Source organism: Cotesia glomerata, unplaced genomic scaffold, assembly GCF_020080835.1.
Source record: "Cotesia glomerata isolate CgM1 unplaced genomic scaffold, MPM_Cglom_v2.3 scaffold_11, whole genome shotgun sequence".
In the NCBI taxonomy this organism is placed as follows: domain Eukaryota; kingdom Metazoa; phylum Arthropoda; class Insecta; order Hymenoptera; family Braconidae; genus Cotesia; species Cotesia glomerata.
The window spans coordinates 817,991-842,596 of record NW_025401443.1 but is presented as its reverse complement, the minus strand read 5'-3'; the positions used below and the strand labels follow the sequence as shown (position 1 = coordinate 842,596).

Below are 24,606 nucleotides of genomic sequence, written 5' to 3'. Positions count from 1 at the left end.
GTTCTGCTTTTGGTTGAACATTTCTCGCAGGAAGCATCTTTCCATTCCAGTGCACTACGAGAGAGTCATCAAAAATTTCTTCTTCTTTGATCGTATCGACAATTTCTTCTCTTTTTGAAATACGCGCATTGCGAATAGTGGAGTAACTTAAATTATATCTATCAATCTCTAGTCCTAAACTTTGAATAACAGCAGAAATGATGTACATCGTATTTCTGTTACTAGTTTTAGTTCTATCTAGTGCTAATACTAATTCCAAAGTCAGAATATCAATTTTATTTTTCTTAGGCGCTGGCATTGTATCTTCAAAGTCTGAACAAGTTCGCTTCAATTCACTGGAATTCGATATGGAACTACAGAAATTATTTAAGGACGACTGTTGGGATAATTTCATTCCTGAAATGAAAAATGTTAACAGTGAATTAGTAAACATATTAGCTGAATGTTAAACAAATCAAATATAATTAAACAAAACTATTATAATATTAGAACTAACCAATTTCCTTATTATTGGGAGTTTCTACTTCCATCGCAGACAGATTTCCAGAAGTTTCTTCTGGTATAACGTCAATTGCTGGTAGATAGATATTTCTATTTCCTTTACGACAATCTGTCAAAAATTGCTGCAAATTTTTCGGTAAATTTTTTAGTGCAGCACAATTTGCAATGTCAAATAATTTATCAAGACGTTTGCTAAACTATTCCACATTTGTTCGTTGTCTTTTCGATGTCTTTGCACGACTTCGATGATTCTTCAGTTTCATGTAGTCACTGTGAATTTTTTCCAATTTTTTAATACTGTGCTGAGGTCGAGAAGTTGGAATCAAAAGATTGGCCCAAATAGCATTCGTATCACTGATCACACTACTAGCACTTGCTCGTATACTTAATTTTAAGAATTGATGTTTGTATATAAAGAGATTCAATACATCCCTACACGAAGGTAACTAAATATTATTAATATTATGAATTTCAAATCCAATTAAATAATTACAAACTCTATTTCCGATTTGTTCAGACATCTTTGACAAGAATAAAAATGATAGAAAAATGTAACGCAACGTAAAGCATACAAATGCGACGCGAGTACATTCAGTTTTCACTGAGCTTTGTTCTCGATATTTGCGGCATTAGTATCACACAATAAAGAACAAAGAAAGCGCTGCAATTAGGCGGGCGATTTATTAAACTAATTCAAGGTTACGTAAAAGAGGGGATTTTTGGAGAGGAGAGAGGCTTTCGATTTGCGGACAATGACTGAGCTTTCGCTGGTCGCGTACTTTTTGTCAAACGTTGTTGATCAACTGGTGGGGGAATCACCGCGATGTTAGTTACATCGCAACGTTGCCATTAGATTATTAAGTACCTACTGACGGAGAAGAAACAAAGAGAAAAGAGTTTGATTAAATGGTTAATATCATTAAAGATTAAATATTGTAGATTATTACTTTGTAACGGAGTGATCGTTACCCGTTAAAAGCCCTTTTATCCGCACCCATTATGTTATCGACGGATCACAGAGCGCTGTGATCTGAAGCCCTCGTAGTCATAGTTTGACACTTGTGAGTGAGTCCCCAAGGTGGAGGTGTCGGCAGTGAGAGTGGGGAGAGCAGAGGAAGAAAGAAACGCACCGACAAAATTCGGAAGAGTCATTGTGACCGAACAGTCAAACCGAACAGTCGCGCAAAAATTAATAGCAAAGCACAGGTAATTATTTATTTGTCGCCTTTCGTACAAGTGGAACGAAGCGATCAAATCTATTAATTTATTGCTTGCCAGGCCTTCAGTCGGCTTGCGTAAATTGATCTTAAATTTTAACAATTTCTAATGCTTGATTGCGGTTTCAGATTCATAAAATATTCGGAGAAACGAGTGACGGTGACCGAGGTCTCGCTGCCAAGCAGAATTTTCCACCGAGGAGGGATTTGTACCAGTGACGACGACAAGGAGTTGTAGCTCTTCGAGGGAGTTCATTAACGTCGTAAAAGAAAAACTCCAGGTACAAATAAAATGTCCCAATAATCTCTCGGTGGTGCGGCATCAGCCAGGCATTGAAGTCGGCTGAAGGTCACCGCCATTTCGCGTTCGGTCACAATCATTAGATTAAGTATTGCGTCGTAGAATTTACTTAATTATTATATGGAAATTTATTCATTAGAATTTACTCGGAATATTATTTGGGATATTATTTAAAATATTGTTTAGAAAATGTTTGAGAATTTATTGGAAATAAGAGGCAGAGTTTATTTAAGAATTTATTTGAGAGGAAAAAAAGTCCAGAATAAAAATTAGACTAAAGTTAAAAGCAAGTCAAAAATAATTACTAAATAATTAATTAACAAAACCAGGAATTATTTCGGATTTGTTAGTTAACTACGTAGGCAGAGCTTGAATTGGTTTTACCAGGAATAATTTCGGTTGGTCATTTCATGACTTCGGTGCCATGTAGAACAAAATGTCGTTGATAATCGAGTTGGTCGGATTTATTTAATTAATTGCTTAAAATAAAATCAGTAAAATGTTTTAGAGGAACTTTAGTAAAAATCATTTGAAGTAAAATTTATTAGATTCAAAAAAATAATTTATAATAAAATTTAATTGCTTAAAATAAAATCATTTGCAATAAATTTAGAATCAGTCAAAATTGCTAGAAAATTGTTCGTGTAAATTTGTTAATTAAAAGTAGAAAATAAAACTTGTAAAAATTCGTCAGAGAAAAAATTACACCAAAAACTTGCGACAGAGACGCAAGACCGAGCGAGAGCGTCAGCCATCTTGTCCCGCGTGAAGCGCTGGGTAGAGGACACTCAAAGTCGAGACTAAAATCGTACTGTGTTGCTAGGCAGAATATAATCCTCAAATAAAATAAAATAAATGCTAAGTTTTTCATGCAACACAATAGAACGTAAAATAAAACAACGTAGAGAAAATAAAACTCGATTATTGAAGAACAAGCCAAACAGTTTAGTAAAAATAAATTACATGAAATTAATTGATAAAATTTTAGTCATTGAAAGCTAAGATCTTAAATAAATAAAATGAATTAAATAAAATAATCTGGACAAAATAAATAATTCCATAAGTTCGATTAAAATAAAATAAACTAATAGATTCTGGTAAAATGAATTAAAAATAACTTGGAAAAATAATTAATAAATTCTAGTAAAATAAATTAGACAAAGCCGAGTAATTTAACACAACAGCTTATAAATTAAATTAAGTAAATTCAGTAGAATTAAGTTTGGTAAAATCTCGGAAGTAACCAACACGTTGTTGGCAGATTATTAAGACCTCTGTCAATGGATTTTAATCTATTAATACAAGATACGAAGACCTCTTGGTATTAAATATTTAATTGTTGTATTATTAAGACCACGACATTAAATTAGTTAGTGATTTTAATTTAGAAATTAAGATTAGGAATTTTAGAAATAAATTAGGAACTCGGGTTTTGTATTTTGTTGAAGAGATAAATGGATCCAGGCATCGAGTCGGATTTCGTTTGATTTTGGAAAATAAATTTGTAGAATCCGGAAATATTTAGTGTGTTTGGAAATTTAATTAATAGTGTGGGTGGGTTAGTGTTAAGTATTGTAGTGTTGCCTAGGGATTCATGGTATCCTCCTCTGCTTCCTGGGCACACTTAGAGTCCTTTGCATAGACGCCCGGGTCGGGGGTGCAATAGGCATAAGTATTTTAAATAAATATTGTGGGTGTGTGTGGATAAATAATATTGCAGTGTAGCCTAGGGATTCATGGTATCCTCCTCTGCTTCCTGGGCACACTTAGAAGCCGTTGTATAGACGCCGGATTTGGGGTACAACGGTAGTAAGCTAGAAACCGCGGTATAGACGCTCCATATGAGGGTACTGTTCGGGAATAGATACTATGATAGTAACCGCGATAGGACGCTCCATAAGAGGATATCGTCGGGATTAAGTAATTTGATATTTTGTAAGGGGTTTTGATTTTGTATTAAGGGTTGGATAAATAAAATGAATTGTAAAAATGAATTTCTGCCTATAATTTCTGTATCCTTCCTGACAATCTCTCCGACCCTGAGTTTTCACTCCTTGTTCTGGGCCAGTTTCTGGATACTGTGGGAAAAATCCAGTGGTGCCTTAAATAAATTAAGAGGCGACCAAGAGAGCGGTGGATCCCCGTTTCAACTTTTGCTTTAGTTTTCTAGCCTTAAAAAAATATATTGAAAAAAAAATATAAAAAACAGAGGAAGTAAACAAGATATTAATAAGTTTAAATCAATGATCGGCCAAAATTTCACGAAAAAATATATTCAAGGCTTAATATCTCGCTTAATATTGATCTTAGCGATTTGGTTTATAAGACTTTTTTTGTTGGAAATTGAATTCTCTACAAGTTTGTTACTTACATTTTTTCCGTAGCTCTTGATATTTACGAGATAAATGCAAAAAAATGCCAATTTTATGAAAAAATCAGGTTCAGTGGCCCGTACTGCCTCGCCAGTGTGAGTTACGACTTTGCGGCAATGGGCACTTTTGTAGAGCGTTCAATTCTTAGAAAAAACCATCTTCGATCAAAGTGATCCCATGAAATGCCGCTGAGCTTTAGAAATTCAAAAATTAAAAATCAAAGTTTTTGTGTATTTTCAATGGGAAATATTCACATGCCTTGGTCGAGGACGTTAATTAATATTAAGAGCTCAAACTTTCAGGGAATTTTTTTTTGGGTATTTCCAACAAGAATTCACGATGGGACCGAAAAAAAAAAAATAAAGTAAAAAAAAAAATCACCCTAATATATATATATATATGTATACCTCAGTATAGCGTGGCGACCCGTCGCCACACCGTACACTCGACTACACATAAAATATATATATGTATACCTTAGTATAGCGTGGCGACCCGTCGCCTCGGCTAGCGTCGCCACGCCAACAATTCGGTTTACAAGTGAGCCTATAGATGTTTCACATAAAAAAAAACCAAAAAAATTTCGAAAATTTTTTTTCGGTGGTTTTTTTAAGATTACTCGAAAAAAAATTTCAAAAAAAATTTTCAAACTCAGATCCAAAAACTAGAACTACAATTTGCTTTTGATTATTTGCTCTACGACCGTTTTTCTACAAGTTACAGCCTGTTGAAAATCCTCCGAAAATTTGGATTTTTTTTTTGCTCCCTTAATTTTTGTGAGAAGTGTATTTAGGGAACATTTTTTCTAGAAAAAATATTTTTGCCAAATCATTCAGAAAAACAGCAGAATTGATAATGGATTTAACTATAACCTTGAATAACTATTGAATGAGTTGACTTATCGAAAAATAGTATCAAAACTTTTTTGTAGAGCGTTCAATTCTCTACAAAAATATTCAACGGAGATTGCAGAGGAATGTATGGTTCATTAGTTACAAAAATTAGAAAAAAAAATTAGGAAAATGGTTGATCCTAAAGGCCATCCCTGCAACTTCCCGCTCATTTCATACTTGAGCGCACAAAACTGCATTTGTTACGTTTTTGAGCTCTTCGAGATCAAAAATATTATTTTCGTATCATTTTGAGCTCTCCGAGCTCAAAAATCAGCTAGAAGTTGAATAAAACACTATTTGTCGAATTTTTCAACCGCAATAAATTTTGAATGAATGAACTGATTTTTACGTAGTTTGTGGCATTCAACGCAGTTTTTAAAGCCTCATAAATAACCTTAAAGTTTAAATTGATCGAACGAGGAATTTCAAAGTAATTCCTAAAAAACGATTTTTTCGTTTTTTTTCGTTAACGATAACTCACGAACGAATGAACCGATTTCGACCGGGCTGGCGGCAATCGACGCGGTTTTTTGATGATAAGAGCTGATTTGTTCTTGAAATCGATCGGTGGAGACATTTGAAAGATATTCCAAAAAAATGTTAAGAGCTGATTAGTTTTTGAAATCGATCGGTGAAGACATTTGAAAGATATTTAAAAAAAAAAACACATTTGAAAAAAATTTTTTTTGCCGTTTTTTTTGAGATTTCTCAAAATCTACTGCTTCGAATTAGTCCAAATCTATATTATGGTCAAAATCTAAGTTTGGTAAAGCCCTTTCGAATTGTGCCAACCGCGATAAAATCTGTCAAGCCGTTCAAAAGTTATAAGAGGTTTACATACGGCCGTACACACACACACACACACACACACACACACACACACACACACACACACACACACACACACACACACACACACACACACACACACACACACAAATACACACACATACACTTACATACACACACACATACACATTCGGGGCTGAGGAGAAACTGCTACCGGACGCGTCTCCCCGAGCGGATGGGAGGATGCTCGCTGTCCTTGGATAACACTTAATCTCTTAGTTGATGAGGTACAGCGGGTAGGAGCCAAGCAAAATAACCAAACAAAATAAGCTCCCGTGGACAATACTCCCCTGTAATGGGTTGGTCACACTAATTGACCTAGCAAGACGATTGTTCTCTGCTGTGATCCACTGGGAGTGACTGGAACCTGTATCGTAGTTTCCGACGATGCAGACCACGGCTGATGTGAGCTTGCTCTGCCGAGGTGTGAGTTGCAGCAGTGGATCAGGAGCCAACCATTTCGGGCCTTGATCAGGAAGTACGCAGTGAGTGTTAGAGATCGGAATCTTCACCGCTTCGAGCGAGTCTAGTCCGTCCGTGTATTCCGGGACTGGCTAAGTGTTGGCTAGGCATCAGGGAACTGGGGTAGGAGTACTATCTCTGAGGGTACACCCGTTTCTAGTTATGGCAACCCGCTCCACTCCGTACGATGCGCTGGTAAATCAAAAAGTATGAGTAATTCACAGGAAACAAACAAGAGTAAAAACGGGCCTCATGCCCAGCAAGACGCACTGCTACTTAGTGCAAAGATGAAGAGGACAGGTGCTCTGGTACATCTGGAGAAGCTAGTCAGTGGACTGCAGGACTTTCTCCAAACCAAGCAAAATGTCCACAAGAAGATCAAGTCGAAGTCAACGAACATCTGCAGTGCCCTGAGAAGGTTCAAGAAACTGGACAACGAGTGGCAGGACATCCAACAGCAACACGGTAATGTCATGATGAAGACAAGTGTGACAGCGGTTATTACGCTTTCGAGGAAGAGCACTGACCGAGGTCAAGCTTTACAGAAGACCATCGCGGGCATCCTCCAAGAAGACGCGAAGGTAATCTGCAAAGGACCACAGGAAGACATCGAAATCCGAGATCTTGACGATACCACAACCAAGGAGGATATTCAGGCCGCCTTGCGAACGGTAATCGGAGAAACCTGCGAGATACCACTAGGGACAATTAAGATTCGTAAGGCCTACAGAGGTACTCAGTCAGCTGTTGTGACACTAGCAGCAGCTGCAGCGCGGAAGATATTGGCAGGAAGCAGTAAAATCCTGATCGGCTGGGTCAACTGCCGAATCAGAGCTACGAGGAGACCAATCCAATGTTTCAAGTGCTGGCACTTTGGACACCATGGATCCCATTGCAAGAGCAATGTGGATCGGTCTAAGCTATGTATTAGGTGCGGACAAGAGGGACACAAGATTGCTGAATGCAAAAACCCAGCGAAATGTGTATTATACGCGGACTAAAGTGCGGAGAACGCGGCCCGTCATGCAGACGCATCCAGGTGCCCAGTATTTGAAGAGGCACTCCAGAAAATAACAAACAAACAGACATGAAGATATTGCAGCTAAACCTAAACCATTGCGAAGCTGCACATAATCTGCTTATGCAAACAGTAAGAGAACTAGAGTTAGACTTAGTAATGATAGCAGAGCCATACAGACACCTGAATACCCAGCCTTGGGAATCTGACAGCACCGCCAAGGCTGTCATCTAGTCCTGTGGTGAGCATCCCTTCCAGAGTGTAGTTAACAATGATAATGCCGGCTTTGTAGCAGCAACAGTTAACGGCATCCGTTTCTACAGCTGTTATGCACCACTTAGCCTATCTATTGTTGAATTCACTGAATTCTTGGACAAACTGACCGAGGACGCCAAGCAGCATTATTCAGTCGCGATTGCCGGTGACTTCAACTTCTGGGCAGTAGACTGGGGCAGCAAGCAGACCAATGCGCGAGGAAAAGCACTACTAGAAGCTTTTACTACACTAGAGGTAGTCCAGCTCAACAGGAGTGATACGCCAACCTATACTAAAGGAGAAGCAAGCTCTATTGTAGATCTCACTTTCGTCAGCAGCAGCCTCATCAGTGGGAAATACGACTGGAAGATGATGGATATCTACACAACCAGCGACCACAAGGCAATTCTCTGGGAAATATCACATGATCGGAATACAAGAAGACCAACCAAGTCACTCAATACCATTGGATGGAAAGTGAAGTCTTTTGACACAAGCACATTGGTAATAGCCCTGAATAGTGAACCGATTACTACTAGATCCGTAGAAGAAATGACCAAAGACCTGATAAAAAGAGTTGTCCAGGCCTGTGACGCAAGTATGGTCCGGAAACGCAGCATAAGCCAATGCCCGGTAGTACACTGGTGGAACGACCACATCAGCGTTCTTCGGAAAGAGTGTCTAAAAAAAAGAAGAATATCCCTGCATGGCTATCGACGACCTAATTCCGCGGAGCTGGTCGCAGAGTACAAAAAAGACCGTCGATCATTGAACAAAGCCATAAAGAATAGTAAGAGGCAATGCTGGAAAGAGCTCATCAACGAGGTGGACAAAGACCTGTGGTGTAGACCGTACAAAGTGGTCATGACTCACCTAAAAGCCAAACAAATGCCGGCACCCACATGCCCACAACTTCTGCAGAGAATCGTTACCGCGCTGTTTCCGCAGCAACGCGAGCTTCATTACCAGTTAGCTCAAGGCGAACTGGAGGACATCCCACCTGTCACGGAAGAAGAACTGACGGAGACTTGCAACCGCGTAGGGAACAATAAAGCACCAGGATTAGACGGAATCCCTAATATTGCCTTAAAAACAGCTATAAAGGCAGCACCGGCATTATTCCTGGATGTACAATTCACTTATTACTCAATTACCAAGAATCAATTTTGCACATGGCTTTGAGATTTTGAATTAATCATCTGGAATTATGTCTAGTAGCACTAATTCAGATTTGCCTCTATAGGTCAATGATCCCCGGTATTATTAACTAAAAAATTTAGTCCTAACCTAATGATTGTGACTGAGCACGGAATGGCGGTAATCAACAACTAACTAAACGGCCTAGCTGATTTCGCATACCCGAGAAATGACAGACCTGATTGTAGTACCTGAAGTCCTGTTATTTTTCGTGCGATACCTCGAAGATCTGCTGCTCCTTGTCTCAGGTACTGGTTGCTTTTCGTCTGCTGGGAAGACCTCTTTAGCAGGTGAGACCTCTGGTCACCATCTCCCGTTACTATTTATGGCAACAGCTCAATCTCATCCTCAATATTTATCTCATTTGTAACCGCAAATCAGCATTATTATTTGTCACAAATTTATAATTAATTAAAGCAAGCTGACATTACAAGCCTAGCAGGCAATTAAATTTTTAAAATTTTATCGCTCTGTTCCAAATCGGTCAAGTGGATCACAAATCGTTACCATAGTTGACTTGTTCGTTGGCGGGTCGTTCGGTCGAGCTGCTCTGCCACAATACTTTGTCTGTTTTGCCGGAGCATTTATTTATTCCTCCTGTAGATCTCCCCACTTGCACTACGCCGGCGCTTCTACCTCGGGAACTTACTTACTAACTTACAGCTACAAGCGCGAGTACTTCAGATCACAGCGCTCTGAGATCCGTCGATAACTAACTGGAACGGGCCGGGAACCTTCCACGGATAATGAAGGATCTGTAACATTACGTTACGATATCAATGTGGGGTCATACGAAAAAAGTATACAGAGTCGGTCAGTGGTTGTCAAAAATTTTTTGTAAGTAAAACTATGACCTGAAATAACGTTTGTAGAAGTAAATGTATCAGAAAATTACTCGAAACCATAATTAAAGTGTATTCAATTCCCTACAAAAATATCCTTCGGTTTTACTAGCCTAGTAAACCTTTAAATACTTGCAACATTCCAACGTTCATAAAAAAAAATTTTTTTTTGTTTTCTAAAATAAAAATAGGAATCTAGGACGAACTTTCTCTAAATATTAACAATAAGAGTTCCATTTTTCACAGGCACCTCTTTGAATCTCTCCGAAATTATATGAGAGAAGATTTTGAAAAAAAAAATTAGGAAAACGGTTGACCCTAAAGGCCATCCCTGCAACTTCCCGCTACCTCCATACCTAAGTGCTCAACAATTCACTTATTTTTTAAGCTCTTCGAGCTCAAAAATATAACTTTCGTATAAATTTGAGCTCTCCGAGCTCAAATAAATCACTGTACTATGCTTTTGAGCTCTTCGAGTTCAAAAGGCTAATGGCAGTTTTATAGAATACTATTTTTTGAATTTTCAAACCGCAATAACTCTTGAATGAATTTACCGATTCCCTCGCGATTTACAGAATTCAACGCAGTTTTTTGAGTTCTTTAAAAAATTTCTAAGCGTAAACTGGTCAGACTGAAAATTTCATAGAAATTCTGGAAAAAACATTTTTTTCAATTTTTTTCGACAACGATATCTCACGAACCAATTAACCGATTTTGACCGGGCTGGTAGCAATCAACGTGATTTTTTGAGGTTAAGAGCTGATTAGTTTTTGGAATTGATCGGTTTAGCCGTTTAAAAGATATTTCAAAAAAACGAATTTTTAGAAATTTTATTTTTGAGATTTCTCAAAATCGATCGACTCAAATTCTGAAAATTAGGATTAGAATTCTAGGGGCAAAGAAACTCTTTAGAACGCCGCTTATTTCGATCGAATCGGATGATCCGCTCAAAAGTTATGCGAGATTTACATACATACACATACACACACACACACACACACACACACACACACACACACACACACACACACACACACACACACTTACATACATACAGGCACGGTGACGTCACCGAGGAAATATTCAGGAAAGCTTCCTAGGACCTCAAAACGTCGAGATCTGATGAAAACTCGATTTTCGAAAAACGGGGTAAAAACAATAATTTCCCGATTTTTGAAAATTTACAATTTTCTTAGCGGGAAGTTAAAAAAGAATCACTTTTTTTTTAAGCATTCTGTTATGCATACAAAAAAAGAATCAATAAATGAATAGATAACATTTCACGATGATTTTTGGATTGTTAATTCTAGAAGAGTTCTGAACTTATCTGAGCATTTCGATTACTTTGTAAAACCTATTTATTTGCTTCATATCTGTACTGATCTTAGAATATAGTTACGAAATTTACAGTATATTATTAAACTGATAACTGTTTTTTTTTTTCTATACTTTCTTTGATAATGATAATGAAACTTATTTTTGACATGATATTGAAATATAGCTATGAATTTGATTTTTCTAGTGCCTCCAAATATAGATGACTCACAAAGTTCTTCAGACGCTATAGTAAGAGAAAACGCTAATGTTACGCTTACATGTAAGGCTTCTGGTAGTCCCACTCCAACGATTCGATGGAAACGGGATGATAATGAAAAAATAGTCATCAATAAAACGCTGGAAGGTAAAATAAAAATATCACTTTCTAAAATAATTGCAAGTATCCGGTAGATTAGTATACTTGAACAAAACTAAGAATGACTGAATGAAGAATGATTGAATGACTGAAGAGTGAAAAATGTGTAGTTGCTAAAAGTTATCTGAAGGAAGTAAGAAACTTAAATTATACTTAATGTGATTTCTCTTTATCTAAAAAATTTTCAAGTTGATGCAAAAACTTAAGAAGATTCTGAACAGAATTCGGAGGAACGCGTAGTGCCTTAGCCAAATACATGTTTAACGACATACGTAATAATATGTGTGAACGTAAGTAGTTAAACAGGGGGAGCTGGAGCTCAACCCCGAGCGCCACCTAGTGGCGGCGGGCAGAGCTTCCCCTCTGTCGGCAACTTATCTGGCGCTTTCTGATTAATCGATGGGTGATTATTTGTTATCGATATCTCTGAGCGTGATTTCAGAGGGCGCTTTTGGGTCTTACATAAGGTGGGAAGAGGTTATTTTTGAATTTCGGCGGGGGTTATTGGTGGGAATATATTATTAATTAATATTCTTATCTTATGAACAATTGTTATCTAATAAATTTTCTTTTCTTCATGAGTCAGTAACTTTCTTTTCAAAAATTTATTTAATCTATTTTATTGATCAGCATACTTTTACAATTAATCGTCTTTCATTTGAAAAATTAGTTACCTTATCAAATTGTTGATCAGCTTATCAGTTGTGTGACATTTGTTATTAAAAAATGCTTGCCGTAAGATGGACAGTGTGGCTTAATGTATATAGAATAAGCAAAAGAAAATTTAGTATAGACCGGATAGCTCAAATGGTAGAGTAGCAGACACGCAAAATCGTGAAGCGTTCCACATTTTTACAAATATAAATAATGCTGTGAAGCGGGAAAGAATAGGAGTTACGGTAATTATTACGTGAAGCGTTCCACATTCACGTAACAGGATATTGGTAGGAAAGGATTGAAAAAGTAATGTGGAGAGGATCATCTTAATTTGAGTTTATAGAATATGCGAGAAAAAATTATTAGATAGCTCGGACTGGGATTTGAACCCAGAACCTTCCGAAGACATGTCGGCTACTCTACCATTTGAGCTATCCGGTCTATACTAAATTTCCTTTCGCTTATTCTATATACATTAAGCCACACCGTCCATCTTACGGTAAGCATTTTTATACGGTAATTATTACGGGGATAAAAATAGCCGTGAGCTATCATTGACCGTTCGAGAAGCGATCTCTTTATGTGTGAGCGTTTTTCGTAGAATTTGTAGCATCGAATAAATTCTGAGAATTAAAAGACGTTGTAAAAAAGACGTTATTTTTCTGCGTCTCAACACACTCCCCCCGTTGCGAGCGAGCAAGCGAACAATATGCGTGATGGGTGTGTGTAAGAATGATGATGTACAATAATATGTATTACAATGTGTTAATTAAAAGTATTTAGGAATTAATTGGCAGTGGACAGAGTAAAGTAATGCTGCGTTTGAATAGCCCTGTGCTGTTCGGACTGATGCAACCCTGGTCACTCCATCGTCGTCTCCTGGATATGTCTCGACCACCACTCCTAGCTGCCACCGCAGACAGGGTTGGTTTTTGTTCATGATGAGTACAATTTGGTTGAGCTTCAGATCACCTTGAGATGAGTGCCATTATTGGCGAGTTTGGAGTTCATGGAGGTACTACAAGTACCAGCGTTTTCAGAAGTCCTGGCGAGCCTTGGTGATGAATTGCCAGACGTTGAGTCGGTTATATGGAACATCAGAAAGATCATTTTCCGGCAGTAAAGTAAGAGGACGTCCGATTAAAATGTGTGCAGACGTTAATGCAATAGGATCGTTGGTATCACTAGATAGTGAGCACAACGGTCGTGAATTAAGTATAGATTCAATTTATATAGCTAGAGTATTTAGTTCTTCAAAAGTTAAAAGTTGATCCTTTACTACCCACTTGAAATGATGTTTAAAAGATTTCACAGCCGCTTCCCAGATACCGCTGAAATGAGGAGACAAAGGAGGGTTGAAATGCCAGACGATGTTTTTGCGTACAGCGAAGTCATTCACTTGGTCGTGATTCGATTTGGAGTTGAGTAAAAGATAGAGTTCTCGCAGCTGATTGTTTGCGCCCACAAAATTTGTACCATTGTCAGAATACACATGGGAGGGAATGCCCCGACGACCTATGAATCGACCGAAAGCCCCTAGGAAGCCATCAGTTGTCAGATCGCTTACGATCTCAAGGTGTACGGCTTTAGTGGCCATGCAAACGAACACACAACCGTAGACCTTGATCTTCGTTCGGTTTCTGAATTTTCGTTCCTTGATGAACAAGGGCCCGAAATAATCCATACCTACGTGTGAAAATGCTGCAGATTCGAAAATTTGAGCCAATCTGCCATTTTTCCGTGCAATAACACTGGGCGGTGTCGGACACAGTCGACACAATGCCAAACAATTCGCCGCACGTGGTTCTTTCCATCTAATACCCAGAAACGATGTCGCAGAGTAGAAAGAGTGCTCTAAATACCAGCGTAAAATGAATTTTTGTGAATTTCACGAATAATCAGATCAGTGACATGATGATGAGAGGGCAATAAGATTGGATGTTTTCCGGTGAATGAGATGTGTGCGTGATTTAAACGGCCACCAACTCGAAGCAGACCTTGTTGATCGATGAATGGGTTGAGACATCTCACTCGAAGGATTTTTGTCTCTCCACCTTCTTTCAGCTGTTCAATTTCATTGTGAAAACGTTCAGCTTGAACGAGAGTCAAAATCCTCGTTTCTGTGAGAAATTTCTCTTCCACACTCAGAGGTTTATGTCGAAATGGACTGGATTTAAGCATACGTCGACAGTAAGAGAGAGAATTAACGAGTGTAGAGTAAGATTAAAATCGTTGAAACGTGTTTGTAGTGTCGACAACCAGACATGTGTTTTTCTTGAGACCAGGAATTTCAGCCGGTGTGATTTGGACAGGAATGTGCCAAAGCTTTTCCTCATGTGAGAGCCAAGATGGACCTTCAAACCAGAATCGATTGTTCACAAATTCAGCTGACAGTTGAATCCTAGACAGACACTCAGCTGGATTGTCTTTGGTTCGGACATGTCACCATTCTACGTCATCTCCCAGAGATTGAATCTCTGAGACACGATTGGCTTCGAAGACCTTGAGAGTAAGAGGCGATCGTTTAAGCCATTGGAGAACGATGGTGGAATCAGACCAGAAAACTGTTTTGGAAATGGAGAAATCAAAAGCTGGGATCGAATCCCGATACAATCGAGCAAGCAATTTAACACCACATAATTCCAGCCTTGGAATTGTCATGTCCTTGATGGGAGCTACTCTTGATTTGGAGTAAGCTATGGATCGCAAATACACACAGGCGTCATAGCCGACTTGACTTGCGTCGCAGAATCCATGCAGTTGTACATCAGTCGCATTTGGAGTTACAAGATTGCGTTCGATCGAGAAATCTTCGATACGAGGTAATTGATCGGCGAATTTGAGCCAACGAGAATGTAGTTCTTGCGGCACTGCATCTTTAATTATCCAAAATTGAGTTAATTGATTAGATAAATTAGTTAATTGACAAGAAAGTAATTTTATGTTATTGTTATCATCAACTACCCCCGCTACGACCCAGCCAAGTTGTGTTTTTTGCAAAATTAAATCACAATCATTTTGTGAGAGATTAATTTGTCCGACTGACAATAGTGATAAGGTGGTACCTGATCGAATCAATACATCTACTGTTCTTAGTATGTGAAATTAGGGATCAGCTGAATTTAAATTATTTGGAATATGAATTAAATTACGTGGGAAAGTCTCACTCGGACTTATACCCGCGATTCTATCAACAGTTAGAAAGGACAAAGATTTTTTAAATTCATTATTTAATGATTTGCAAGTTACTTGTATTATATTTTTTGAAAAAGTTTGCATTCCATTTACTGTCCCAATAGGGAGAGAACAAGTTTGTTTTGGAAGTTATAATTTCTGTGTTAAATTTTCAGTGATGAAGTTAGCTGTTGCACAGGTGTCCAGCAAAGCGCAAGCTTGTATGAACTTGCCTGAGGAGTCACGTATCAGAAGGAGCGCACTCATCATTGATTGATATCTTGGCATTCTTAGAATGGTCGCAAAGGAGTAATTGACTAGTCATGCGGGAGTTCCTTCGTATGTCGTTGTTTGAGCATTATTAGTTTCAGATGCAGAATTATTTTGTTTATTTGTGTTCGAATTAGTTGGCTGTTGATTTGACCTCTGTTTTAGTTGTACCATTGTGTGATGGAATTTGCGGCAGAGTTTACATTTAATGGAAGTAAAATTTCCCTTGTGCTCCCGGAGACAGTTTAAACAGAGTCGGATTGATTTGACAAATTTTATTCTTTGATCTATTGTTAGTGAATTGAAGTTTGGACATCTATAAAGAGGGTGATTACCCCTGCAATGAGGACAAGCAATTAAGGGTGTTGTCACAAGTGCTCGTGCAGTCGGTTCGGTTTTTAGTGATTTATTAGTATTGACTGTTCGGTCAGTGCGTCTACGTTTGAACGAGTTACCGGTGTCATGATGTTGATTCGGTTTGCGTGATCTAAATCGGAAAGCTGTCTTAGTCACGAATTTACCAAACTGTTTAATTGTCGGAAGAGTGTTTTCATTGTCCAATGTCTCCTCTCACTTGTCTCTAATGTACATAGGTAATTCACGTTCCAGTACCCGTACGATAAATGCGTCAGTCGGTTTCGCGATAAGTGATTCTAGTTCATTTAAGTGTTGGCGAGCTTCGTCTATGAATTTAGTTAAATTTTCATTTGTAGGTTTTTCTATAATATGTAGATCCAGAAGGGCATCATAATGTTTAGTAACTAGAGCTCGTTTTTTTTTGATAAGTTTCAGTTAAAAGGTCCCATGCTTTAGTGTAATTTTCTGTGCTTGCATCATAAAGCAAAAGCTTGTTAGACACTGCGCTAGTTAAAGATGCACGAAGATAATATAATTTGTTAACATCATCAAGATCTTTACGACCATCAATTAAGAATTTGAACATATTTTTAAATGACAGCCAATTTTCAAAGTTCCCGTAAAATTTAGGTAATTCTGCGGTTGGAAGTTTAGCAAGACGTTGTGTTTCAAAGGTAGTATTATTTCCGACTGATGCGTCTCTTGAGGATATGTTTGCATTGTGTAAATTGCTATTGTTAACATTGGATTGATTTAAAGTATGTAGTTGACTGGCAAGTGCATAGTATGCAGTTCGTACGTCGTCCGCGTGGGTCACTTCTGCGTCTTCAGGATCAGTCATTTCTAATTCGTCAATGGCTGTATCGAAATATTCATATAATTGTTTGACTTTAGCAAAACGCAAGTTTATGGCTACTAGGTCAACCTTTTCTTCTGTTAGTCCAGTTTAAATTGTGTTGACTTTGTTTAAAATCAGTAAGCGTTTTTTGTCTAAGGGAATATTTGTCTTATTAATCTTGGGATGATTTTGAATGAAAGTAATGATATTAGAAATGAAATTATAATAATAGTAATATTAAATAATTAAATAATAACACCAGCACCGAAAAAAAAAAGTTGTCAGTACTTTTGACGGGACCCATATATCTCTATGTATTTTGACCCGCTGAATCCGAATTTGAGGTCAGTTTGATCCGTACACCGTCAAATTTTCGAGAAAACTTCGAAAAACCGAAAAAAAATGACGAAAATCGGCAATTTAGGCGATTTAAAATAATTTAAAATTTTTTTTTGACCTAAACTAAGCATGATTTTTATGTATTTCGACCCATTTAATACTTATCTGAAGTTTATTTAGACCATACGCCATTAAAAGTTTGAGTAAATTCTAAAAAACCCTCAAAAATTGTAAAAAATAGCAAAAAATTCCACATATTGTGTTAAAAAAAATTTTATAAAAATAGATCAATCATGATTCTCATGTATTCCGATCCGTCGAATATAAATCTCGAATTTATATTGCTCATACCTCTAAAAATCTAAATAAATGGCAAAAAACCACTGAAAATCAAAATAAATCAAGTCCGATATGATAAAAATCAATTTTTAAATAAAAATCAAAAATCTTTAACATGTTATCCGATCTGTGGAATATAGATTTTAAATTTTTTGACCTAAATCCTTAAAAAATTTTAGTTAATTCTTCTTTTTTTGATAGTGTTTTCATTACACTGGTGTCTTGGGGGAATCCTCCGCCTTACTCGTCACTGTAATCGCCAAGATTTTCAGGAAAGTGTAGAAATTAAGAATGTAAACAGTGCAATTCAAGATTTATCAAGCAACCTTAAGTTGTAATTGAAATAATTTCGAATTCGAGGTTATGTTCGGGGACCGATAATTCCTTCTTCTCATTTGGCATCGTTAACATAGTGATTTGTTCGATCTCAACTATCCCACAAATATAAATAGCAGAATATTTTATGAACCCTGATTGTTGGTCGAACAGTGTTGCAAATTTTATATCACCGCAAACTTTCCTTTAATGCTCCGAATACTTTATTTCATCTAATACGATTTGCAAATTGTAAGTCAGTGCCAATATGTTTCCATTATAAAGAAGCACAGTTTTTAAAATTATCTTAGATGAATCAATATAACCTTTCACATCTGGTCAGTACACTGATGAATTTTCGGAACTCCTTTTTTTCATCGTGATTTTAAGCATTCCTGATTTCTTGCTTGAATGCTTGTGCCTGTAACCAGGGCACCTCCACGTGGTGACGGCGGGCAACAGAACCATCTGGCAGAGTCCCTGGGTTAACGGCTTGTATGCCGTCATGGCAGACACAAGTAATAAGCGTTTTACGATGTAGGGACCCGGAATCCCAGTATCGGCGTCTGGTCAGAGTGAGAAAGCAGGCTCGCAGACGTCGTTATCAAGCGGCTGCAGCTCTTCATTAGTGGGTGACTTGGCGTCTGAAGGTTTTAATATGACAAGAAGTATCTCTCACATATGTAACAAAAGCTCCAATGTCTTTTGTTACATATGTGGAGAGTTTGAAATAACAAAAAACCGTAGAACTTTTTCAAATAAAATGAAAAAGGTGAATGAGGATTGCTTCGGTATCAAAATTACCAACTGAGAAGCAACTTGGGTACCACATTCCGTTTGTAATCGGTGTTACAAGATGCTAACTTGTTCGGAGGAGACAGAAAATCGACAGTGCTTAAAATTTTCAAAACCTGTGATTTGTCTGCACCAACGAGTCAAAAAAACTGCTACTTTTTCATGACAAACGTTGCAGGTTTTACTTCGACAACCAAACATAAAATTCAATATGCCAACGTAACATCAATTGTGCAATCAGAAAAAATGTTGGTTGTCGAAGAACCTGCAGTTTCTGAACCGATGAATGAGGATGAAGAGATGGAAGTTGATGATGACTTCGAAGAAATAAATTTTGAAGACGAAGAATACGTGCCTGATAGCGTTAGTCAAAGTAAAAATCCTGAAGTCTTCAACCAATTAGAATTGAATGACCTTGTGCGAGACTTAGGACTATCCAAAGTAAAAGCTAAACATTCAGCATCAGCATTAAGGAAGAAAAATTTATTAGCTAAAGACACCACAGCTTATTTTTATCGTGATAAAGAGAAGGAGTTCCGAAAATTTTTCGAGAGTGAAAATTCATTAGTATACTGTTCAGATGTGGAAGGTTTGATTAATGAGTTGAAACCAAACACATACAAAGAGGACGAATGGAGGCTTTTTATTGATTCGTCTAAGAGAAGTCTCAAAGCTGTGCTTCTTCATAATGGAATCATTTTTGCACCGATTCCAGTAGCTCATTCGACCACGCTAAAAGAGACTTATGACAATTTACAGATTGTATTAATAAAATAAAGTATTCGGAACATTAATGGAAAGTTTGTGGTGATCTGAAAATTGCAACACTACTGTTAGGCCAACAATCAAGGTTCACAAAATATCCCTGCTTTTTATGTTTGTGGGATAATTGCGATCGAAAAAATCACTATGTTAAAAAAGAATGGCCAACGAGAACGAATTTGAATCCTGGTTCTCACAATGTTACCCGAGAACCTCTAATTGATCCTTTCAAGTATTTACTACCGCCACTTCATATCAAGCTTGGTCTTATGAAGCAGTTTGTCAAAGCTCGAGACAAAGATGGCAACTGTTTCAAATATTTGGGGGAAAACTTTCTAGCTATAAATGATGCAAAAGTGAAAGAAGAAATTTTCGATGGACCCTAAATTCGGACTTTATTTAAGGACAATAATTTCGAATATGAAATGAACGAGATTGAGAGAGCAGCATGGGCAAGCTTCAAAAAAGTACCACAAAACTTTTTAGGGAATACAAAAAGTGAGAATTAGGTGAATTTAGTTGAAGAGTTGTTGTACAACTACGATACTTTGGGTTGCTTGATGAATTCAAAATTGCACTATTTAGATTCTTACCTTTTCACTTTCCTGAAAATCTTGACGATTACAGTGGAAAGCAAGGCGAAGGATTCCATCAAGACATTAGTGTAATGGAAAATCGTTATCAAGGAAAGTGGGATATCAATATGATGGCAGATCATTGTTGGACATTAAAGAGAGATCTACCTGAGAAAATAAGAAAGCGAAAGAGAAACCCTTTATGGAGGTCATTTAAAGATAAAAGGGTTAGATAAAAGCGGAGAACGAATTAAAATTAAAAAATAAACGGTTTTAAGGAGATTTTTTTAAAGAATTAAAATTTTTTGAGGATTTAGGTCAAAAAATTTAAAACTTATGTTCCACAGATCGGATAACATGTTAAAGATTTTTCATTTTTATTTAAAAACTGATTTTTATCATAACGGATTTGATTTATTTTCATTTTTAGTGGTTTTTTGCCATTTATTTAAATTTTTAGAGATGTCTGAGCCATATAAATTCGAGATTTATATTTGACGAATCAAAATACATGAGAATAATGATTGACTTAATTTTACAAAATTTTTTTAACACAATATCTAGAATTTTTTGCATTTTTTTTTTTGTTATTTTTTGCTTTTTTTTGCAATTTTTCACGGTTTTTTGGAATTTACTCAAACTTTTAATGACTTATGATCTAAATAAACTTTAGATAAGTATTAAGCGGGTCGAAATACATAAAAATCATGCTTAGTTTAGGTCAAAAAAAATTTTTAAATCATTTTAAATCGCCTGAATTGCCGATTTTTGTCATTTTCTTCGGTTTTTCAAAGTTTTCTCTAAAATTTGACGGTGTATGGATCAAACTGATCTTAAGTTCGGATTCAGCGGGTCGAAATACATAGAGGTATATGGGTCCCGTCAAAAGTACTGACAACTTTTTTTTTTTGTCTGCCGGTGATAATCAATTGCATTACATAAGCAATAAATAAATAAACCTAAGCAATAAATTGACTACCGTATGTCAATCAATTAATTAAATGAATATTGACGCAATTAATTAATTTTCAATCGTTGATTAATTAATAAAAGACCATTCGGCAGCCGAATGGAAGTAGATTTCATCATGAATAGAAAAAAATATAACGAGGATTGTATACAAAACTAGGGCTTTTAACTACTATGCAATCGACAAAAATATATATTGACAGAAAAATAATAAAACCAGTGCAACAGCAAATTTCATAATTGGCACAGCGGAATAGGACATAATTTCGAGACTACACATATTATATGGTACTCTAATTGAAGCTTATTTAAAGAGCTTTCAGATGCATTTTACAGAATTTCAATAAGTTATCCAATTCAGAAGTGATTCGAGTAAAAAAGTAAAGAAATATGAATTTTTATGATTTTCAAAATTTTGAAATCCTGGTATTCCTAAATTACTTGACCGATTGAGCTCATCTTCGAACTTGGCTTTGGTATCTATCTATAGAATGAGTTTGTTGAGTTTGGTGGAGATCCGTTGCTAATTGTAGACACTATCGTCCTGACAAGTTGCGTTATATCCCATATATATATATATTAGGGTGTGCTCAAAATGTAACTTCCGTGGAGAACCTCTTTAAATTGGAATTTTGAGTTCCACTTTTTATAGCAGCTGTGTTAGGGCATTTCCTGAAATATTTCGGGATGAGAGGATTCATTCGATTATTTATAGTATTTTTAACAGGAGATTTAATTGGGCACTTCCGGCAAAATTTTGAATTTTCACCGGAAATGTCCAAACTAAGCTTCTGTTAAAAAATTCTGAAAATCAAATACATCGTCTCACACCAAAATATCTCAGGAAATGCCCAAACGCAGCCCCTGTTAAAAGCAGAACTCAAAATTTCAATTTTAAAAGGTTCTCCACTGGAGTTACATTTTGGCAATAACTTAATATATATATATATATATATATATATATATATATATATATATATTTATATAAATACATACATTTATAAACTTTTAAATCATAAGCATTTTCTGAATTCGCTTGACGAGCTGAGTCGAAATATAGCAAAACTTTTCAAAAGTTCCGTCATGAGGACCAATGCAATAGTTAGATTTCTATAAAATCTACTAAAAATAGTAATATGTAATAATATAAATTAAATATTGCCCACAAATTGACAGTTACTGTCTAAATTCAATAAATAAATAAATAATTAAGTAATTAAAATGATTAAGTAATAATAGTAGAATAATTGATAATTAATGACAATAAAACGATAATAAGATTATAATATACATGAGATTATAATAATTATTATTCAATAAAATTATTTATTATTAAAAATTGAATAAAGTACAGATAATTGTTTCTCTTTTTTTTTAGCATTACAAGTCACTTTTAATGATAACATTTTATGAAGCTTTTTTTTTTATTTTATACTCAATTTTTTTTCAACAGATATTAATTTTTATTTATTTATGATTAAATTTAAAAAAATTTAATCTTTATATTTTTTTATTAAATTTAAAAAACTGTTAATGATAAAAAGGGTTGATCTTGATTTTACTTGATTATATTTTCTTACGGAAAGTAGCCTTTTTCAAATTTCACTTCGTGGTCGCAGGCAGGACATCTTGAAGCATAGCTTGCACTGATTTCATCGCAACAATGCTGGCAAAAACGAACATGTAAGCACGGTACATACACGATTGAAATTTCCCTTACATTACACTGCTCACAGATCATCAAAACGCTGCCGTCAAAATTTTGCCTAAATTGAGCTTATTCAAATCGGACAGGCAGATTACAAAAAGGACATTGAATGTTTCTACCTCCGGCTGCATTTCTTATGTTCACGGAACATTCTCCACACATTCGAGTGTGTAGACATGGACGACAAACAATCTCAACCGGATTCAAGCTACAAATAATGCACATCATTCCGGGAACCTCTTCGTTTAGATCTATAAAAAAATGAAAAGAAACGTAAATAAAACATCAGCAATTAATGAAGATGTAGTCAATGTTGATCAACTAACACTAATTAAGGAGAGTCTAGTGGCAACGACAATATACTATAAAAAAAAGCATGTTGATTTATTATTAACTTCGCTAAGATCTCCTCAATTACTTTAACTCTTATGAATAATAGTTTATTATTACCATCTTCGATGATAATTAATTGCTGTGCAAGCATTAATTCATCATTGAAAATTAATCCGTTGTAGTAATCCTGTAGCAGATGCATGGTTCTTTCTAAAAAGTTATCAGCAGAAAGTTCATCTCGATTCAGCAATACGCATAATCGGCGTAATAATGTTTTTTTTATACATGAATTGTTAGCTCGAGAGAATCGATTAATTGTTGCTGTTGGATTCTGCTGGAGCTTATTCAAGTCCACTTTCATGGTATTCATGGTATTCATGTACAAAGTATATTTTTCTGGAACAAAAAAAAAATTCAAAATAACTTAAGAATTCTTTGAGCTCGAAAATTGCAGAGATAGCCTACTAGATAAATATTTTTTCTCAAGTCGTTTTTTTTTTTTTAACTTACTCAAGAAATCCCAAATGGTAGGATTAACTCCTACACAGTTTTGTAGATCTTGTTTTGCCAAAATCCCTGCATTAGTAAAAGCATCTGAAGAGTTAAAAAAATTTATCAACTCTGTTCCATTAATACACCCATTTTCGATGTAATTAATAAAAGCTTGCATCGCCAGACGGTTTAGAGGGCTCAAAGCGTCGACCGACTGATTAAACGCATCGTCTACCATATCTTCAGGAAGTAGAGTGAGCGCCATGATTTTCATAAAAAATTCGTTTTGATCAATATCGTGGAAATCAACACCATGATTAATTGCTTGCTCATAAATCATCTTGAAAAAAATTAGAAAAACGGTTCACCCTAAAGGCCATCCCTGCAACTTCCCGCTAATTTCATACCTGAGCGCTTAAAATTGTACTTATGACATTTTTGAGATTTCCTAGCTCAAAATATAATTTATGTGATAATTTGAGCTTACTGAGTTCAAAGAGATAATATTTCTATGCATTTGAGCTCTCCCAGCTCAAAAGTCTGATAGAAGTTTCATCGAACACTATTTTTGGAATTTTGAAACCGCAATAACTTTAGAATGGATCAACCGATTTCCACGCGGTTCGCAGCAATCGACGCAGTTTTATCATGCCCATAAGATATTTTGAGGTTTTAATTGATCAAATGAAAAATTTCGGAGTAATCCCGAAAAAACACTTTTTTCGGTTTTCTTTCGTTCACGATATCTCTCGAACGAATCAACCGATTTTGACCAGTTTGATAGCGATCGACGTGATTTTTTATTGTCTAGAGTTGATTAGATTTTAGAATCGATCGGTGGAGCCGTTTAAGAGTGATAAAAAAAAAACCACTTTTGAAAAAATTTTTTTTCTTAGTTTTTTTAAGATTTCTCAAAATCTACTAATCCGAATCGGTCCAAATTATACTTAAAATCTAAGTTTGGCCAAACCCTTTCAAATGGCACCAACCGCGATAAAATCGAATCAACCGTTCAAAAGTTATAATTGGTTCACATACTTTCACACACACATATACACACACATACACACACGTGGCAATAGC

At 36.1% G+C, this 24,606-nt stretch overlaps 1 protein-coding gene and 1 long non-coding RNA gene across 2 annotated transcripts in view; both read left to right on the top strand.

The window, feature by feature from the left end:
* LOC123273588 (lachesin-like) overlaps positions 1-24,606 on the top strand; it is a gene marked incomplete at its 3' end in the record, with an annotated part of 449,749 nt that overhangs the window by 174,295 nt on the left and 250,848 nt on the right. The window contains exon 3 of the mRNA XM_044741027.1: positions 11,430-11,588. Within this exon, the coding sequence (XP_044596962.1) occupies positions 11,430-11,588 (159 nt within the window). The remainder of the gene's footprint in view (positions 1-11,429; positions 11,589-24,606) is intronic.
* Positions 1,433-1,981, top strand: LOC123273614. The gene is made up of 2 exons (XR_006511334.1): positions 1,433-1,707; positions 1,848-1,981. It is a non-coding gene; the product is annotated as an uncharacterized LOC123273614 (long non-coding RNA).